The 22,322-nt window shown below is 41.0% G+C and overlaps 1 protein-coding gene across 2 annotated transcripts in view; it reads right to left on the bottom strand.

Moving 5' to 3' along the window:
* The window catches only part of mcf2l2 (MCF.2 cell line derived transforming sequence-like 2), a 259,329-nt gene that overhangs the window by 101,859 nt on the left and 135,148 nt on the right, over positions 1 to 22,322 (bottom strand). For both annotated transcript variants that reach the window (XM_049588011.1, XM_049588012.1), the window contains exon 16: positions 13,181 to 13,247. In XM_049588011.1, coding sequence (XP_049443968.1) covers positions 13,181 to 13,247 — 67 coding nt within the window. The remainder of the gene's footprint in view (positions 1 to 13,180; positions 13,248 to 22,322) is intronic.

The raw sequence follows: 22,322 nt of genomic DNA, 5'->3' as shown, positions 1-22,322 counted from the left end.
ACAGACTAGTGTGCAAATCGCGGTTGAACAACTCGGAGGGTGTCCAGTCTGGTCTGTAGTATTTGTATGTGTCTGTACATGATGTGTGCAATAATTGCGGTGATGACCCAGCCACTAAGGAGGAGCCCGAGGGCAACCAGGCTAATGTGGTGTTCTTGGTAAGATGACGGCCTACTTAGGCGACTATTAAATGTGGTGGCCAGTCCAGTCGGTTTTAGACTAAGCTGTACCAATTTAGTCCCTTCAGCCAGAAGCTGCTGTTGAAGGGTGTCATCTATAGTGAGGTTGTGCCCTTGGATGGCGTCCATAACCTCAATCTCCACTTTGTGTCTGTCGGGGTTGAGGTGATGGAGGACAACTTCCTTGATGTGCATGGTGGCTCCCTGAGGAACCGTCAAGAACACTGTCTGATTGGGTAGGGTTAGTTGAGTGGCTATGTCATGGTGGTCGTAGGACATTAAGGCTTCGGTGGCGGGTGTGCTCACGAGCCATTGATTACCAGCTCGTTCTACTTTTGTCCCTTTTGTTCGTCTTTGACCGACATTTTAGCTTGGCACTTTTGTTCGGGGGATGCGGCTCTTAAGCCGCAGAGGTAGTTAGTGACATCTCTGACAAAAGGGTTGCCTGGGCAAACCCAGTGGATGTCTTTTGTTTTAGTGCACATGTCTAGGTTTGGGATGAGGTAGAGTGAGGGGTGATCGTCATGATATGCGAGTGAGGTAGGTGTCTTTAAATGAATATGAGTGTTGCCCTTCCAGAAACCAACATTCAATACTGACTTAAGTCTGTATATGTTCTGTCTTTCTATGATGGGCAGGTTGAAGAGGAATCCGATTTCTAAGCTTTGAGGGTTTGCAGAGATCGGGATGGCGCTGCCAAGATTATATGCCAGGTGTACCTGCGATGGACGCACAACAGTGGTGGTAGCAGATTTCAAGATCTGAGTCACTAGGTCTAGGGGGACCAGAAAAGCTGGAATCCTTCCGTTGCTCAGGCTGTTAACTGAGGAGTTAATCTCCCTGAGGAGGTCCTGCATTAGATCTCTGACTACTTGCACGTATGTCACATCCTCTCTAACAATTTCCGACAAGGTTCCCAAGGCATGCAAAGTGTTATTTAGGATGGTGGAGTGCAGATTGACAGTCACTACGGTACCCTGGAGGGTTTTACCAAGTCCCTGCAATTGTTCCTGTTGGAACCGGCCTCTCCCTCTCTGCTGAGAGGTGTCTGGCCGTGACGCTCTCGTTTGGCTCTGGGGTTGGGGATGGCTGCCACCGCCCTGGTTTCGCCGCCCACCCTGTTGGGTAGGCGGTCGCTGCTTCGGGGGTCTACCTCTGACGTCCATCCTAGCACGAGGAACCTCGCTTCCTTCCAGTGCTAAGTCGGCGTCCTCCGAAGCTTGGATCCCCAGGACCCTGGCGTCGATCTCGCGACCTCTAGTGGGATGCATGCGCGTTTCCCATGCCAGCTGTGCATATTTCTTTATTTCTTGCATGGTGAGCCCACGTGTTCTGCAGTGCATCGTGACGTCGTAACGCAGGCTCTCATGGAGGTTGTGGAGGAACAAGGACTTGAAAGCATGATCTTCTTCCAGGCCTGGTGCGTTACGACCCTGGAAATAGGCAGTTCTCAGGTGCCTGAAGTATTCTCGAGGGGGCTCATGTTTCTTCTGCAAGATGGCAAAGGCGCCGAGGGTGGCAGAGGCTTCGTCAGTGTACAGTGAATATTCCTCGCACAGCACTTTCCGAAGCGTTGCATAGCGGTCTCGGGTGTTAGGTGGAAGCGTTTCCATGAACACATGGACGCTCCTTGCCGTGGTCTTCCAGACCAACTTAAGTTTTTCCCTTGACGTAGCGTCAGGTAAGTCGACAAGGCAGCGTTCGACTTCCCGGAAGTAGTCCTCGATGTTGGCATCGGGGCTATTCAGGTCGAAGCGCTCTATGTCCTTGGCAAGAGACTCAAGCTGTCGGGTACGCAGGCCCCGACTGTGGTACGACTGTTGACCATCCAATTCCGAGCTTCCTGAGTTGCTCGGATCGCTGTAGCGATAAGCACGGCTCCTTCCCCGCGGCAGCGGGGAGTGGGTGCGGTCGATGTGCCGGCGTGGGCTACGCGATGCGCCCAGCTCCCGGGTTAAGGATCGTCTTGAGTCGTCCACGCCACCTCGGGCGTGGGGATAGTCTCCCCCCTTTATGTTGAAACGGGGGTGACTGGGAGTTGAAGGGGGTGCGGCCCCACAGCGTGGAGCGCTGTCCTCCCATGAGCGACCTGATGGGGGTGCTTGATAGTCGTCTACAACAACTAAATTGGAGGTTGCGCTGCTAAAGTGTGCTCGACTTCTAGCACGCGCCTCCTGGCGTGTGGGGTTGGACAGCTGTGCAGCTTCCATCCTCCGCGACAAAGCAGCCTCGCTTATCAGCGAGGGTCGGGGTTCCCGATCGTGCGGGTTCCCCGATGGAAAGGAATGGTGGCTGGGGCCACTAGGAGCGATTTCATCTAGCTCAGGAAGGCTGCTATGCATTTCTTCAGCCTTCAAGCCGACAGCTAGACTTACCTGGCCAGGCCGGTCTTCTCCATGCTTAAGTTCTGCTCTTCATTGAGCAGAACAAACCTCAGCACGCAGGAGATCAAGGTCTTCCTGCGCCTGGTCAAACTCAGCCCGGGCTCTCTGTGCTTCGCGCTGCAGGCTGGCGTTTTCCCGCTGCAGCTGGGCAATCTGTGCTTGTTGTTCCGCTGCTTGCAGATGAGTTTTGCGCTGATACACAAGGAACATTTCGCCCACCACGTCTTGGATGGTGCGCTCTGGCTTATCTGCCGAGTTGTTGGCATAATCCACTTGTTGTTGGCGAGTTCCTGTAGCGCCGAATGACAGTCTTCATTGTCATAACTGTCAAGCCTGTCCTTTTCTTCTGAGGGGAGGCGAAGGAATGCCACGACCACGTCCCTCAGGACTGGCTCGAGTGACCTCTTAGGAGCTTCGGCTCCGCCCACCTGGGGTGTTTGGGAGTACATTCTACTGGTGGTGAATGTGTCCTACCCAGTGGGTCTTACAAGAGTTCTGTAAATACAGAAGACTAGAACGCTGATGCAGGTGCACAGGCATGAGGTTTCAACCTGTGGCTTACAAGCTGCAGTGTTACAATGTTGTCCTTCCTAACCTACTCTGTTAGTGTGTTAGTCTGCTGTAAGTGAGACAATTTTCTACTCTCTAATAATTACCACTACACATTCAACAAAAACACAAGTCACCCTGGGTATCTGCTTGGCAGGTAGCAAAGAGAAGCAAAGGGAGAACAACAACAACAAAAAAAAAAAAAGAATTTTTTTTTTTTTTTTTTTTGAAGTTATTAATTTGGTATTATTATGCATGAATACTTTAATAGATCTGGTATCTTCAAAGCCTCACACGGGAAAACCCGGACCAATGATCAGACGTAAATTCAGTCTCAAGAGTGTTCACTTAGGAAGCTAATTCTAGGGAGATATCAGCAACTATAACAAATAACAGTCGGGAAAATAAGAAATACAGAAAAAAAAGACTTCACAGAAGTAGTCACTCCTCAGTTAACATTCAGATCATAAGAGCTCAGCGAAAACATAAAGTGCAAAAAGTCACTGAGTTAATATAGGTTCCACTAACCTAGTCTGAGACAACAGCTCATGTGACATCACTGGGGTATCTCTTCTTGGGCTTGGAGATAAGTTTTTAAGCTAAAGTCTGCGTCAAAAACTAGTGGTGTAGAGTCTAAAAGATCTGTGAGTAACAAGGCAGAGAAGGTCAAAGGAAAGCTGCAAATGTTAGGGAAATGCAATTTTATATCATTTAAGTCCCCCTATATTCATCAATTCATTGCTCCGTCTATAAAACACTGGAAAACAGTAAAAAAAAAAAAAAGGAAGAAAGAAATGCTTGTCACAGTTCCTCAGAGTATAAGGTGATATCTTGTTTTCTCTGACTAGCAGTCCAAAGCCAAAAGATATTCAATTTGCTTTAATGTTAAAACAAGGAGAAGTAGCAAACTCTGAGATTTTAGAATCGGAAACAATCAAATGTTTGTATATGTTTGCAACCCTGTCTCACTCCAAAGTCATCAAAAACTGGCACTTGGTCTGTGACTTCCGGCGTCAGCAAAAAAAAACGTCCTTTCAAGTTGGCACGATGCGCAGTTGGTCACCTTTATTGTTCAACGGCACCTGGTGGCATCGAGGGGACATGCGGCAGGACAACAACAAAACTTAAGGTAGTGGAAGTCCAAGTAGGGCAGGCGTAAGGGATGGTGGATGGGTCCAACAACCACCGACTTACACCTAGGAGGCAGGTATTCAGCTCCCATAAGATTGTAAATCCAAACCCTGCTCTGTTTTTCCAGCCACGTGCGTGTGTTGGCAAAAGGTAACCATGTGCATTTGTTGTAGAAGGACAAAAACATCAATTTGCAGTGTTGTACCGGTGTAGCGCATTTATTTTTGAAGAAGACTTTATAAAAACTGACTATTTCCTGTAAGCACAGACATGTAACAGGCAGAAGTTGACACGGCACCCAAGAATGTCAACAACTAAGGCACCCTGGGTACCTTGCACGTCTTTTTATTAAAAGACACAATTTTTGTTGCCAAGCTTCGTGTCTACATAAAGCCAGCACATTTGAAAGTTCTTCAGATACAAAAATGGCTAAAACAAGGAACCTAATGCAGGAAACACGCCTGAAGATAAAGATTCTCAGCCAGGGAGGGTACAGCTGCCGCCAGATAGCCAGGAAGTGCAGATGCAGTCCTTCAGCAGTTGGATACACTCTGCAGAAATACAGACGAACCAACAGCTTGGAAGACAAAACCAAGATCTGGGCGTCCAAGGGTTTCTTCAGCAAGAAATGACCGCATCCTGATCCGCATGTTCAGGCAAAACCGCCAAATGACATCACAGGAGCTTCAGCAGCAGTGGTCAAACCAAACTGGTGTCCAGTGTTCCACCTGCACTGTACGTGGCTGACTTTTAGATCATGGCTTAAGGTCCTACAAGGCTATCAAGAAGCCCCTGATCAATGAGAGACAGAGGTTAGCCCAGCGTCGTTGGGCCCAGGCACACAAGAACTGGACAGCCAGGAATTGGAAGAAGATTTTCTGGTCAGATGAGTCCAGTTTCCAGCTTTATCTTCCTCCTACTAATGTGAGGGTACGCAGAAGGCCAGGTGAAGCATTATCTCCAGCATGTACAGTACCTACTGTCAAGCATGGTGGAGGCAGTATCATGGTTTGGGGATGCATGAGTGCTGCTGGTGTTGGTCATCTCACTGTCTGTGATGGCACATTGAACTCTACCAAGTATTGTACCATTCTCGAAACCCACATGCTCCCTTCTGCGCGCACTGTTCCGTCGAGGTAAAAACTGGATGTTTCAACAAGATAATGCCCCTTGCCACACATCCAAGGCCAGTAGAACTTGGCTGCAGGAGCACAGTATCCAGGTCTTAGAGTGGCCAGCTCAATCCCCGGACATGAGCCCCATTGAAAATCTGTGGTGGATTATCAAAAGGTCTTTTTCAAAGCATAAACCAAAGAATTTAGAAGAATTAAAAGCAGTAATTCAAGAAGAACGGGACAAGATTACCCCTCAACAGTGTCAAAGGCTCGTGGGGAACATGCCAGCCAGGATTAGAGCTACTACGTGCCGATGGCAGGACTACTAAATATTAATTTGATGATGTGATGGTTTATTTATTTTTTGTTCAGTTTTGAACACATTCTCTGTTATTTGTTGACTTTGATACCGACAATGTTGAGAACTGACATATTGAAACTGTCAAGAATTTAGTTTTGTTAGTTTTTCTTGTAAACAATAAACAAAACAATATAATTTGTATTTGTTTGTATCTGTCTAATGCAGCCACACCTTTTGAAACACAAAAAAGATTTTTCCACAAATATTTCATGATAATATTTGAGATTGTGTAAAATTTTAAGGGTGTCCAAAAACTTTTTTCCACCACTGTATATATGCAATGTTCTGCTGAGAAATTTTTGGCACTGGCATTCATGTGGATGCCACTTGACACGCACCACCCACAAAAACACTGTTGCGGACCACGTACGTTGGGTGTACATTAAAATGGCAGTCCTCACTGGCAGTGCCCCCCAACAGGACAATGCACCATGTCACACCACAGAAACTGCAGGAATGGTCCAAGGAACGTAACAAAGAGCTCAAGGCATCAAGCTGAGGACTGTATTACAAAGCAGGATTTGGAGTTAGCAGGGTAACTTCAGGGTTAACTCTGGGTTTTCAGTACTATGAAGCTCGTTCTGTTTTTTTACTGGAATAAATCACTGTGGTAACTTGAGCTCGACAGCTAACCTACTCCAGAGCAGGTTAACCTCAGGGTATGAAATCACAACATCCCGAAATCTGACCAGTCAGATCAAAGAGGAAAAAAGTATCCACGAAAGAAAGTCCGGAGCGACAGGTAAAAAAGAGGAGCCTATATATTGTTATAGATCAGTAGAATCACTTCATTGTTCCAGGGCTCTGTTTCCACCAGGGGCGATTGCTCTGAGACAACAAAGGAGGCTGAGCCATAGAAGAAATGGTCAAATATGCACTATTGAATTTATACTAAAATAAGAATTTACATTGCATTAAACGTGCACTAGGATGTGTTTAACATCATGACTATGATGTTCAAACGTCAGCTGTTTATCACCAGTTTTCAAACGCAACCTCCCTGTCATACATTCTCGTGTCAGCACGGTGGACGCGGAGCCTCCAAGCATTCCTATGAGACAGCGCTGAGCAGGTTTTTTTCATGCAGCAAAGCAACACGGTCATTGGAGAAATGCGACAAAATTGTCACTTCCAGGGAGGCTCAGCTTCCCTGGGACCTAATGGAGTGGTAGGCGGGAGAGGACACACAGTGTATGCATGATGATTGGAGGAATTGTCTAAAAGGCGGAACCCCTTTGTGATTGACAGCACCGCCATCGGTGGGTGGAGTCTTCTGTCAGAGTTCCTTATTTCCATAAACGATATAGCTCATTTTCACCTTTTGTACAGTACACACACAACACACACTGTAAATAAAAGACAAATGTTGCGTTATTGAGTTTGTACCCTGTTTAGTGTCGTTAGTTAGTTCGTTTGTTCATTGAATCACAAAGCTGCAGTTGTGTTGTGTGTGTGCAGTTGGTATAACAGGGTCACAGACCATTTTCTGCAAAAGGAGCGGAGGGCAGAATTTATATATAAATAAATGTGTGTTTCAGTAATATTTAAAATGTTCAGAGAATGTTGCTATATACCACTGTTTGTTACCTGGGCCAGTGTTAAGGTGCAGCTCCTTTCAGGGAAACTTATTTTGAAAGAAAATCAGTTCTGGTGGTGTAGACACAGTTCAGGTGTTTAAACCCATCTGAAAATCATTAAGGTGTGTTTTGCTGTGGTTCTATGGCATGAGTGTGGTTGAAAAAACAGCCTCAATTAAATGTTCCTTTTATAAGTTACTGCCTCGCTACAATATGACAAATTTTATGATGTAAACTTAAAGTGAGCTTCCCCTGTTTAAAAAGACCAGCAGCCACCACTGGTTTCCACTGATTGTAAAACAGAGCTTCTAACAAACACAGAGATCGTTTACACACTGAACACATGATTTGAGCACTATTTGAAATTTATTTTAGCCGGCAGTGATAGTGCTGCTACTTTTACACTCTGATTCCATCACTGCAGCTCAAAATAACTTGTGACACCTGTGTGATGAGAACTAGGATAAAACAGACAATATTTTATTAGTAAAATAATCTACACACTGTTAATTGGCTCCCATTATTATAAATGTGACATTTCAGTCAGATGGACCTCATCAGTCATTAACTACTTTTCCACCCTTTACTTCAGCAGCAGAAACAGTCTGGTATTACTTTAAAGTATTTTATGTGACATATTCAGAGTAGTATTATCATCATCCAACTAAACAGCAGAAGATACTCTATACTAATGTCACAAAGGCCCAGAGCTCAGTAATACCCGCACGTAATTTAAGTCTTGGATGACGGTGAATTTTTGAATGGATGTTTCTAGATTTTCCATTTTAAGATTAGAGAGTATCAATTACATCCCACACCACTGACATTTTACTGTCTCGTAGTCTCTTAGACACTTTCACTACCGTTTCATGATGTATCATTTGAAGCAGCCTACTTCATTCACGGTTCTGACGATGATGCAATTACCAGCCCCGCCCCTTTCACGTGAAGACACATGTGGTTGGATAGGAAAGAGCTGACTGAACTAGTTGATAACCAGCTTCGTAGTACTTGTTATCCAGACGGCCAGTGTTTGGGTTATTCAAACCACATAACGAGAAGATATCCTGGGTAAGTTGAACTGGCTTTGTGGTACTGGCCTCTGGCCTCAAAATTCCACAGACCCCAACCTGATCAAACATTCGTGGGATGTGCTGGTATATCTTCTTACAACCCACAGAATTCAAAGAAACCACCACCAATAATCCAGTGTCAGACACCACAGGACATCCTCAGAGGTCCGGTGTCCATGACACGTCAGAGCCAAGTCCAATCCAAGGTTGACCCCCTATGGAAAGGGGGTACCTCTGGGGTACCAGCATGTCCCACAATTGCTCAATCAGATGGGGATCTGGGAAATTTGGAGGCCAGGTGGATGCCTTAAGCTCTTTGTCATGTTACTCTGCCATTCCTGAGCAGTTTTTATGGTGTGGCATGGTGCATTGTCTTGCTGGTGGGATCATTGCCATCAGGGAGTATCGTTGCAGTGGCGGAGGTACTTAGTCTACACCAGGACCTAAAGTTTCCCAGCAGAACATTCCATAATAACAAGATGATTGATGCTGTTGTTCACTTCACCTGTCAGTGGTTTTAAAGTTTAAGATGATCAATGTATGTGCATATATTGTATAGATGTAATTTTATCATCAATGCAACCCCCATGCTTAATTCAGACATGTTAAATGTCACTGGTACTGGTTACTGGTAAATATTGATCTTAATGCAAAGGACATATTTCATTTATTACAATTTGGGTATTCTTTTTATTGCTACGTTAATATCTAACAGGGCAAGAGGCACTGCGGCCAGATTAGCCAGATTATTTTAACCACCTTATATGGAAATACCAAAGCCATCCACAACCTCTGCCGCACTTTCGATAACTGCACTATGTCTCCCTCAACACTCAACCACAACCTAGGAATCATCTTCAACAGCCAGCTATGGTTTGACCACCAAAACAATCACACCACCAGGACTGCCTTCTTCCACCTCAAGAACATCGCCTGTCTCCGCCCCTCACTCACCTTCTCTGCTGCAGAAACCCTCATCCACGCATTTATCACATCCAGACTGGACTATTGCAATAGCATCCTCTATGGCTCATCATTCAAACTCCTCAATAAACTTCAATAGACCATGATAAGAGCTGTTTGAATTCTCTAAACACTAAGGAAAGGAGGTTCAATGTTTCCTGTCAGATCTCCTTTAGCATAGGATACATCAGACCTTTCTAAGCGAAAGGAGATAATTCCATCCCACAAGTCATTGTGGTGGCAATATTTACATACCATTCACAAACTCAAATGATTAGGAAAGAAAAAGATCAACATGACCAAGAAAGGAAGGAGATCACCATCTAAGTTACCGCTGTTTATGAAGCATTATACATCTCATGCCATAACTTGTTCATATATATTTTTCCAACTTTCAACATTATGTTAAACTTAGATGCGAACTATGAACGTTTCGCTACTATTGGTGTACCCTCCGTCCACAGCTTTGTTTAACTTCTTTTATAACAGGATAAACAAATATACAAATATACAATGCATCATTTTAATTTTCTGATTTTCGTGTGAATGAGAAAAAACGGAAATCCACGTGCTTTTCCCATTTTCGTCTTCAAATGGCTAATTGATATAGAAATTAAACCAAAACAAGAAACCTACTTGTTTTTTTGCCTTTATTGTTATATCTATATTATGTGCCCCTCTGCATCTCAAAACATTGGCATCGGCTATGCTTATGGCCTAGATAGATAGATAGATAGATAGATAGATAGATTCAAGAGTATTATCTAGACCTGCTCTATGTGTAAAGTGCCCTGAGATGACTTTTGTTGTGATTTGGCACTATATAAATAAAATTGAATGTAAAAAAATAGATAGATAATCAATGAAGTAACGTTGCTGTGCCTTGTGCGTAAATGCGCATATACTTGGCGTATCTGGAGATTTAAATAATCAGTGAAGTTACTGCTTCCCACTTTTTTTTCCCCTTTACAGTGTTTCCCTGCAGAGCTATAGTGGAAGGATCATAACAAAAAATACAAAAGACTGTAATGTTAAAAGATATCTGCCTGAGGTTATTAAATACCTGCAGCGAGCACCCCACCCCACAGCAGAAACAATAAGCGCATTTCCCCATAAAGAGACACGCTGTGCGCATTTACGCACGAGGCACAGCAGTGTTCCTTTTATTATTATTATTATTATCATTTGTTATTTATCTGTCTATCTATGCAGTAGGGGCACATAATATTGATTTAACAATAAAGGCCAAACTAGGGCTGGGCGGTATGACCTAAAATGTATATCACGGTATAAATCGAATCCCTTCACAGGAACGGTATATATTGCAGTATAAATTTAAGTGTAAAAGTTATAAGTGTTTCTGAATGGGTTTTGTAGTCCCTTAGCAAAGCTAAATTGATAAAATAAACAACAACAACAAAAGCAAAGATATAATGTATTTTTTAGAGCATTTATTATGCAGAATGCAGATCTCAAAACTCAAAATTAAAACCCAGGACTCTATGGTGCAAAATGTCCCCTGGGATCTATATCAAAAGGTAATTTCCTTCTTTTAGCAAAATCCTAAATGACTGAGTTGTGTTTTTTCCACCTGGACCTTTATGCTCTGCCATTTCTCCTCTAATCATCACGCTGTAACCTGTCACAGGCTGCTATGATACCACAACTATCACACATTCACATATGGAGTTTTTTGTGGAGCCCCTAGCGTCACATAGGTTTAACATTACCAAAGGTTTATGACAAACTCTCTTGCCGAAAACCAACTCCCGTGTGCGCACGGCGAGAGAGGAGAGGGAGAGACGCTGTGCTGCTGCCAGAGGAGACACTGAATGAGTTCCCTCTGAGCGGTAAGTCGCTAAAAGAGTCTGAGAAGTCCAGGGCTGTTCATAAGACATTAACTCACTCACTCACTCACAAGTTCTCCAGCAACACATGTTGCACGCGCTACGCTAAATCACGGACCTGAACCAGCTCCTCTTGCTCTGCTGTCTCTGTGCTCGCAGCCATTTTCACACTGAGGCAGGTGCGATGACGTCATCGACGATCGGACGGTAGAGCGCAAATCTCTACCGTGGGCCAAATTTATATCATTTCTACCGTCTACCGCATATACCGTACAGCCCTAGGCCAAACACAAGTTAATTACTGGTTGTGGTCTCATTTCAACTCCAGTTGCCCATTTGAAGAAGAAAATGGAAAAAGAACGTGGATTTCCATTTTTTTTTATTCACACGGAAAAACAAAATAATGCATTTAATATTTGTTTATCCTGTTATAAAACAAACAAGTTGAACACACCTGTGGACGGAGGGGACACGCACCGTAACATATGCTCAGTTTGCATCAGTCATTTATTCATTTGAGCGTTGTTGTATTGCCAGCCTTTAGTAATATCATTAATTCATTTTACTACTTGGGATTCAGATGGGTGAGTGTGAGCAAACATTCTCCATATGACAATTTCGTTTCAGTGTGTCGCTGGTAGCCTATATTCCTTTTTTAAATTCAATTCCGACCTTAGTAATTAAACAATATCTTTCACCGTGTTGTCCACGTTTATATATCCTGCATGAAACAACACGATGAGAACGTACGCCCCATACGTTCTCATCGTGTGCATTTTGTAGTCCATCTTCAGAACATTGTAGTTTCACCACAGCAGACCCACGTCAATAACATCCTTCTCAGCCAATCACAGCGCGATAAATTCTTCTTCCTCGTTTGGTTTTATGGCGTGTTGCAACCATTGCTCATTAGGGGTATAGCGCCACCTACTGTACCGGATGTAGACGATAAATGGACTGCCTTCCGTTTCCAATACTCCTTCCGTTTCCACTATACTCTCACTCACACATGCATGCATTCTTCTCTTACATTTACATATATTTTCTTTCAACATACATACATTTTCCTTTTACATACATATATTACTTATAGTATTAAATGTATACATGATTGCATGTGCATGAGAGCAAAGTGTATGAATGTGTGCATAAAATATATGAATATGAGAGTGAAAATGTATAAATGTGTGAGTAAAAATATATGAATGTGTGAGTGAATATGTATAAATATGAGACTGAAAATATATGTATGTGTAAGGAGAATGTATGTGTTTGAGAGGGTGAGAATGAAATATGTCTTGTATGGCCCCTCATAAAATCCTCCTCCTCACACACACAAAGCACTCAACAACCAGGCCCCCTCCCACCTCACACACCTACTCCACCACCACACCCCCTTCCGCGACTTCCACTCATCCGAAGGAAATCTCCTCTCACTACCTGCACGGACCAAGCACCGAACCTGGGGGGACAGGGCCTTTTCCATCGCTGCCCCCTCCCTCTGGAACTCACTCTCCAAGCCCATCCGTATCTGCACGCACCTCCCAACATTCAAGACCATGCTCAAAACTCACCTTTTTAAATTAGCTTTTAATGTATAAGTTTGTGCGATTTATACTATTGCTGTTTTTTATTCTGACTTGTTCTATTTTATGACTTTTAAAAAACTGTAAAATGTATTATTATTATTATTATTATTATTGTTATTATTAAAACCAAAAGTGAGCAAAAATGAAACATCAATAATATTCTATCAGTTTCTTGTTACTGTTTTTGCACAGCAATGGAAAATTAAGGGAATGTTAGTAAATAGCCAATGACTATGCAAAATAAGAGCCAAGTGGTAATTTACTGGAATGGTCCTTTAATGAGTTAAGGGGGCATGTTAAACATTCAAAAACAGTGTTGAGAGCAGAGATTAAGGTCTGCATAGAAAAATCTAACTTGACAGTGTATTCTATGATGCAATGTAAAAATGTGGAGCCAGTAGACATACAGTACCTCCATGATGCTTTGCAGTTCCTCCACGTATAGCCTCTCTGTTTCAATCAGCTCAGTCATGATGTGTCTGCAGAGAAGGAGAAAAGAATGGGGTGATTTCTTACACAGAGCAAATCATAATGAAACCCTTCTGGTGCAGTTTCCCCTCAAAAATATTAATTTATCCATCCATCCGTTCACTTTTTCTGTGATGAGGCCTTTTTGAGAACTGAAAAACAAACTAATAAATCAGAACCCAGCAATAAATGTCAATGTTAGCACAGCAGTTATTATACCCTCATTGAGCTGAGAGTGTTTTGTGGGTATTTGGAAGAGCAGTGAGATCAGACTTCATCAGGATTTGTTTCCCAATGGAACAAATATGGCACCATTACAAAAACCAAGGGAAATTTCCACTTAACTGTGGAAAGAGAAGAAGTAGTGGAAATAACGTCATTGTTTTTCTTGTTCCAGTCTTTTCGATCAGTCAGGCGTACTTTGTATACATTTAACTTTTAGCCATTTAGCATAAACACACACACTTCAAGTTAGTGCAACTTAAGAGGAACTTTATTTCTGACCGAAAACTAACAAGAAACAAAGATCAGGAGCCGGTCAGCCCTTCCATTATACTTTGTGTTGCTAACTCTAAAGTAGGGGCACCCTTATATTAATGTTCAATATGAGTAATTTAATTACTTGGAGGTCAAGCTTGTCTCCCTGATGGGACAAGTCCTTCCAAGCCAGATCCTTCAGAGGCTAGGTAAGACTCCTTCCTAACGTTCAGTGAACACACATTGTAACAGGCAAGCGAGTGCCCATGTGTGCATCACTGAGGAGGTCCTACCTTCAAATCTGGCAAATTGTGCAAAAAGAATTGTGGGTCCTTCACACCTGCTGAGGATACACACACGCATCCTTGAAAATTCTCTAAAGGAAGTGCTCCGTCCTCGGTAGAATTCGAAGGCAAGGCAAGTTTATTTATATAGCACATTTTTCAGCAACAAAGCAATTCTTTGTTGCTGAAAATTCAGTGCTTTACATAAAACATCAAGAGCATCTACACAAGGTGCAAAAGAAATGTTATAAAAGGACATTTCAAAACAGTACATTAAAGAACTAGGCAATAGAAAATTAAAAGTTAAAAAACACTAAGACAGTCATAAAATACAAGAATAAAAGTTACAGTACAGGAGGGATCCTTGACATTGGAACAGTATTTTGGTGGGATTCGATGACGTCTGGCCTCCTTGACATTCAGCTGTTAAGGATCCCTCCTTGACTTTGAGAAGCACCAACTATGTCTGACATTCTTGAGTTGCTAAATCAATGCTGTTGGTGTCTTTCCACCCAGAGGAAGTCAACTTTTTAGTCATACTTCAGGAGACCCTACACTTGGCAATGTTGGTCTGCTGGTCCACACTGAAAATGGTCCACACTGAAAAATAACAACTGTTGGATGGATTGCTGTGAAATTTGGTACAGATATCCATAGTGTCCAGAGAAATCAATTCTATAACTTTGGTGCTCCCTTGACTTATTCTCTATCACCAGCCTTTTTTCTAAGGAAGTAAAGCGACATGGGTTACAGTAATTTGTTAGAACCCTCTATATGTGTCAGAATTCAAGAATAGCAGAACGGGTGATTTAATGTCCAAAAAATAAAATTACAGCAAGAAGTCAACAAAAACAGGAACACTAAAACACAGCCACAAAAAAAAGCAAGACCTCTTGGCACAAGGAGTGATGACAGACTCAATCAATCAATCAATTTTATTTATAAAGCCCAATATCACAAATCACAATTTGCCTCACAGGTCTTTATAGCATACGACATCCCTCTGTCCTTTGAACCCTCGCAGCGGATAAGGAAAATCTCTCCAAAAAACCCCTTTAACGGGGGCAAAAAAAACGGTAGAAACCTCAGGAAGAGCAACTGAGGAGGGATCCCTCTTCCAGGACGGACAGATGTGCAATAGATGTCGTACAGAACAGATCAACATGATAAATTAACAGTAATCCGTATGACACAATAAGACAGAAAGAGAGACTGACAAAAGACAATGGGAACACAGGGAGTTACTACACAAGGAGAGCAGGGATAATTGGACACAGGAGCTAATAATCTCATGGAGCACAGGTGTGGTAAAAAACAGACAAGGCAGCAAGTTAAGCAAGACATAGCACATGAGGCAAGCATAACAAAATAAAACAGGAAGCACCGAGCACTAAACATAACTGAATGCTACAAGGAAAAATCAAAAACCATAAACCTAGAAAACAATCTCCAACTGAACCTGAGAAAACAAAGACAGATACTAATATCACCAACTAAGATACATTCCTTCTAGAAGGGAAAAAAAAGTCTGAAGGCCTGTAGGTGCAGACAGTATGAAGTAAAACTATACAGCTTGAATCTATAGAGACAAACATGCATACAAATCTAAAACTACAAAGCCATGTGCTTTCTCTTTTTTATTCAGTAAAGAGATTACCTGGAATCACCTTTGCAGAATGCAAGCCTAGTTATCTTCTACTTCAGTCATTATTTTGACATTCCCCACAGGTTTTGATTTCTCATTTTACAGTATGTATAGTACAGTATAGTATCTGAATTCTGAAAGCAAGCTGAGCAGAAACATCTGGCGATAGGGTTGAATAATAGTAACTGAGATCCTGGTATTTGCCCAGGAATATCTACCCCCAGTTCTCAGGACAAAACATATTATATATAGGTCAATCTCCAGAAACAGTGGATCCTACATTTCCCACATTGCAACACAACAGCATCTTTCATTAGCTGCCTCCTAAGTCTCCTGTCCACTTCTTCCACATCCCACACCTTCAGTTTGTAATGCAGGTTTTCTTTTAATCATATTTACCCTCTACGGTACCGTGACCCTTCAAGGTAACATACCCATTTTTGGCCGTTTAGACTCACATAATACATCCTAAATTATGTTGCAATACTTTCAAAAGAGCCAGGGCCCTAAGGAAACCGTTTGCACTGTTAATAATATAACATGACTTCCTGAAGGCCATATTGAGCCCCTTTTTGGGCGCCTTGCTTGCATCATCCAGCTCCATCAACTCTCTCCACATAAATAGTCTGAAAATGTATTTTTCTGTCATTTAACAATTGGGGGGGAAAAATTACAATAATAGATGAGTAAGGTTTAATTTCTAATTGTTTAATGTACTTTATTTCATAATTAATTCATAGAAAATTGTTAAAATGCAAATGTTGCCTTGAAGCAACATCGTACCATTACAGAGTCCCAGTTTTTGGTATTAAGTATTTATGTTTATATACTGTTCATATGCATAACAGTCATCATAATTTTCTTTTTATTTCTACAGATTAACCTAGATTCATTTAATAATGTAAATGGTAATAAAGTTCAGACAATTACACTGTATAGTTGACTTTAACAGCGCACTTTGTGACTCCTCTCTGCAGAGCAGACTGTATGCTTATATTTTACACACATTTTTCTTCCATTTACAGAATAAATACAACTTAAATATATGACTCTTTGGAGAAGAAGGGGGTAAATTTAGCACTCCCAGGTGTTGTTAGTGAGGATGAATCAGAATTTAGTAGTTTTGAAGACAACAAGCTGCTAACAACCAGCAGCAACACAAGAAAAGGTGGTGACATACAGTCTGTCAAGAAGACACACCAGGAAACTGAAAACAGGCATTTAAATGTACACTCTTTAAATCATTCATGCTTATAGGCTGTTCCACAGTGGTACAGTGTTGTCTGAGGAGAACATTCAGACAAACAAAGTCATGGAAAGAGCTCACATTTAATGTTTTTCAGTTTCAAATGGCATGAATTTTACACAAACATGATTTTGAGTATTTTCCATGAGTGCTGTATTACATTTTATTAAAATTTTAAATGATAACTCCCTTTCGTCATTTCTTACAGCATTGCTTAAAGGTAATATACCTAAACCCCTCCTCCCAAAAAAGAACAAATAAATCTTTAAATCAAGTTTAGTCTGTTTTATGACCCAAAAAATGGCATCATGATGCATACCATAGATAGTTCTCAAGCCCAAACTGACTGATGACATCATCAAGGGTCTCTAATCAATCTTTGAGAGCTACCACCAGCGACAAATAAGACATAATGTAACTGTTTTCACATTCTTTTTGTCTTTTTATTTTATTTTTTTGCTTTGTTTTGAAGCAACCCAGTTGCCAGAATAAATGTTGTACATTTCCGCCAACCATGGATACATCACATTTGTACATTTCACATGTAGTGTTGAAACTTTCCATTCTTTAAATTTCAATGTTCACTGCTCCCCTTTCACATCGGAAACATTAAATATTTGGGTATTAATATTTCCTCCAGGCTGTCAGAGTTATTCAACCTTAACTACATTCCACTACTAAAAAAAATACAGGACGATCTCAAACGATGGACAAACCTCCCACTCTCTCTAATTGGACGAATTGCAACAGTGAAAATGAAAACCCTACCTCAAATCAACTATCTCTTCTCTATGCTCCCCACTACCCCAACAGACCAATGGTTCAAATCTCTCAACTCCTCAATCAATCAGTTCTACTGGAAAAATAAAAAAACAAAAATATCACTATCAACTTTACAGAAGAAAAAATCCCAAGGCGGCCTTGAAGTACCAAACTTTTCACTATACTTTTTAGCCAATCAATTACAGTATCTAGCCAAATGGACTCATCAACCCAAACACGGTAACTCATGGATAGACTTAGAACAATCACAATGTAAAAACATCTCCATCACAGACCTACCATTTCTGCCCCAATCAATTAAAAATTTTAACCTTTTCAAAAATACTGTAATCTCTACAACTCTGACAGCCTGGTGGAAAGCCATCAAAATCCCAGGATCATCACTTTCACCCTGTAGGCACACTCCAATTTGGCACAACCCCGATTTTCTCTTAGGCAACACTCTGATTCACTTTTCCACATGGCAAAACAAAGGAATCACTCACCTACATCATCTGTTTGAAAATAATCAGTTCATAACATTCGATACATTAGTCCAGAAGTACGGGGTTGGGAGACATCAGATTTTCCAATATCAACAGCTCAAACTCATTATTAAAACTAAAATTAACATAACCAATAACCCACTCAAGCCCCCCCAACTAGGTGAAGAAATTAAGAAAATTACAGATTTAAAAAAAATAATTTCCAAGCTCTATAAACTTCTATCCAACTCAGACGAATCTCTAACAGTTCCAATATCAAAATGGGAAAATGATTTATCCATCTCTCCCAACCCCGACTTCTGGACACAAATCTGCACAAATACCTTTTCTATGACGAAGAACACAAATTTACAACTTATACAGTATAAGACACTACATAGGACTCACATCACTCAACACAAAATGCTAAAAATGGGCTTAACAGACACAGACACCTGTTCACAGTGCACTTTAGGTAGCACAGATGATTACTTTCACGCAACCTGGACATGCCAACCAGTTCACACTTTTTGGGTATCAGTCACAAATAAACTTTCCTCTATATTGAGTTGCAGAATCCCACCATCTCCATCTCTCTGCCTGCTCGGAGATATCACACAAATCAATCTTCCAACCAAATACAAAAACCCATTGCTCATATCTCTAACCATCGCCAATAAAACAGTTCTGCTAAATTGGAAATCAAAACAGTCATTACATATTAACCACTGGACAAACCTTCTTAAAGAATTCATTTCAATAGAGAAAATGGCAGCCTCAAACAAAAATAACATATCGGCCTTTAATGAAACCTGGAACCCATTTCTAATTTTTCTCAACCACATTATATCAGAACAGCCTACGCACATCTCCATTAACCAATAAATAGTATAAAACATTGATATATATTGTTTTTTGTTTTTTTTTTTCATTTTTTTGTCTCTCACTTTTTCGCTCTTTACTTATTGTTTTCTCCTCTTGTCTACCTACTTCACACACACAATTTAAAAATATGCGGGGGGCCGGGGGGTGGTTCCGTGCCTGGCCCTCTGGTGGCGGGGGGCAGGGGGGCTCTGGTGGTGGTGGGCAGGAAGTGGTGGGGTGGAGGGACCCTACCTCACTCCATCTGTCATAAGAATAAATTCTATTTAAAGGGGAAAGGAAAAAAGGGAGAGAAAAAAAAAAGTCAACAATGCCACTCCCCAGCGGGCAGACTCCCTCCTGAGGGTCTGGGAGTTGTCCAAGACAGGATAGAGCACAAGAGGCTAGATCGGCCACGGGCCAGCAACCACCTTTGGGTCTGGGGGCGGCCCGAGGCAAGATCGCCTTAAAACTGAAATAAAATAAAAACGATGTAAAATTAAATTTAAATTAATTAAAAGAAACAAACAAATAAATAAATAAAAAAGGAGGGAGATGAGGGGGGTTCCCTTCACTGCCCGCTCCGCCTGTCTCCTGCTGGGGCCCCCGGTCGCGCTGCTCTGGGCCCGGTGGGGGGCCACTCACTCGCCTCCCCGATGCCCGGGTCCAACCTCATCCCCCAGTACCATGGCCATTGCCATGGCTATCCCTATATAAATTGATATAAAGTTATAAAATATTAATTATCATTAAAAGGGGTCATTATCATGATTACTATGATATAGTTGTATTGTGTTGTCACACATTGTATGATATATATGGGGTTTTGTAATATATTACCTTATATTATGTTATACCTTTTCCTTATATTACATTATATTATATTATATTATATTATATTATATATTGTATTGTATTGGATTGGATTATCTTGTATTGTATTATACTATGATACATTATGTTACATTATATTATACTATATTATATTATTTATTTTATTTCTAATTGTTAATACTCCTTTTTTCCCTCTCTCTCTCTCTCTCTACAATATCATGTTACATTATTTATGATATATTTAACTAATTATATGATATGTGATATTATTAGAGCATTATGGAACTTTTTAGTACACACACACACACACACACACACACACACACACATACACACTTATACTTCTATAATCATGTGAAAGTACTATGTTGCTGTCAGTTTGAATGTTTTTTTGTTGTTATCAGTTTGTACGTTTATCCACAGTGTGTAATGTATTTGTTCCTTTTGTCACCTTGTATCTGTCACTTATGTCACCTTGTCTGAAGTCTAATTTCACTAATAAAAAAAAAAAATTAAAAAAAAAAAAATTTTTTTCAATGTTCAATTTTATTTTGTGGCATCTCTGCTGTTCGCACATGGTTAGGTTGAGCCACACAAGCCACTTGGTTAGAGTTATAAAGAAACATAATTTTAGGCTTAAAATACCTGAATTGATTGCAACAGCTTAAAATGTCCCAAACTGTTAAAAAAATACCTGCTTTTGTTGGTTAGTCATTTTACCAAGGTATCATGCCATCCACCATCCGCTTCTCCTCCTGATAAGACATTCTTTTCACATTCAGGTAATCTGAACTACATCTTATGTAGGAAATGCACAGATGTAATGTACCAATAGTTTGCAGAAACACACAATGCCAACATTTTATTCTTGCGACTGTGCTGTTTTATGTCTTCATCATATCCATAAAACAAAATCAACTGGAACAAAGCAAATACTGCCAGTGATGGCGCTTTACATGTGGGTACTTGCTATCAGAAGCCCCTAGGGATGTGCTAAAAGGCTGCTTGATGTACATAACAACTTTATCGGTCAATAAAGCTCAAAGCAAATGCATCGGATGCTCCCATCTGTCATACCACACACACAGGAAATGGAAGAAATGTTTGTTGTCTGTGTGCAAACACTTGCATGTTGAGCAACAACAGACTTTTCAGGTGTCTCTCATCGCTGCCACAGATCTGTGCAGCAACTGCAAAGCCCTTAACAAGACCCAGACTGTAAGTGAAGCGACTCTCTCTAACCTTGTTATAAGTAAGAATGTGCACCAGTACAGGGACACAGTGGACTAACTTGTGTGCTGATTACCTGACTGTGGAGGCTGCTACACAGCATAAGTGCTGTCACTGATTTGTACATTTTCACACATGTGCTCATGCACACAGACACAGACTTGTCCTCCTGTCACCATACAGCCATAATTAGGTTTAGTGCACATGATGTGTGTATCAGCTGATGCAACTTTGAGGACATGCATTCCATATACTGCTGAACATTACTAGATGTTGATTTAATGTTCTCTGCTAACAAAAATTGTTCCAAGCAAATGAATAGTTACATGAACTGCTAATATTTCACTAGAGTAGCTTTTTGTATAACTGTTAATACAGACCCCAACTGCAGAATTTTGGAATACATCAATACTATTTTGGTACCAAGTAAAATGTGTCTGTAGCACTGGGCAAAGGAAACTGCAGTTTTCATAAGTACCACAGATTGGCTTTTGATGTCTGGTCGGATTCAAAATCTTTTTACTTCCTGATAGTTTACTTACTGATAGCTTAAAACACAGCCCATAATGTGTTCATTTTGAAAGAGACTGTATGCTAACTGTACATTTCCTGTAAAAACAGAAGTGTATTTTGAAAATGGACAAATCATGTAACAGGTTGCAGTTGACATGTCAACAGCTAATGTTAGCAAACTGTAGATACAATGGATGTTGCTGTGGAACTAACTTTGTTTGCTGACTGAATGACTCTCCCTTCTTGTGCCACTGTTTATTATTATCATCTTATTTCCACTTCCAAAGTGGCTTGCTTTGAATAGACTGCTGTATTTCAGCAAAGTTCTTGTACTGACAACTTTTTTAAGATTTGACAACGCTGCCTTTGTTTTTAAGATTATTTGGTAAAAGCTTAAATCATTTAAAGTATCTTTTTATTGTCAGTAGTGACAATGATTAGTAATCAGTAAGGTGTAACATTGACACTAGTCTGGCAAAAGTCCCAAGACATAACAATCTTAAAGATGCCTAATAATCTAATCTTTTCTTTTCTTAAGGCGTATTACATTTGAATAATAAATTTTAAATAAATTCTAAATTTAGAGCTCCATTTGGGTGTTTCATGTTTAGGATGAGGCTTTTGCTTATACTGAGGCTTCAGTGTGGGAAATAGAGTGTTGTGGCAGTGATATCTCTTTTGTAGGTCTACACAAAAGTTAACATCACCCTGGTTCCCCTGTCAGAAAGCTATTGGATTTTTCCATTAGA

The sequence above is a fragment of the Epinephelus fuscoguttatus genome, linkage group LG10 (genome assembly GCF_011397635.1).
Source record: "Epinephelus fuscoguttatus linkage group LG10, E.fuscoguttatus.final_Chr_v1".
NCBI lineage: Eukaryota > Metazoa > Chordata > Actinopteri > Perciformes > Serranidae > Epinephelus > Epinephelus fuscoguttatus.
Note: the sequence above shows the minus strand (reverse complement) of the source record. Positions and strands in the feature narration are given on the sequence as shown.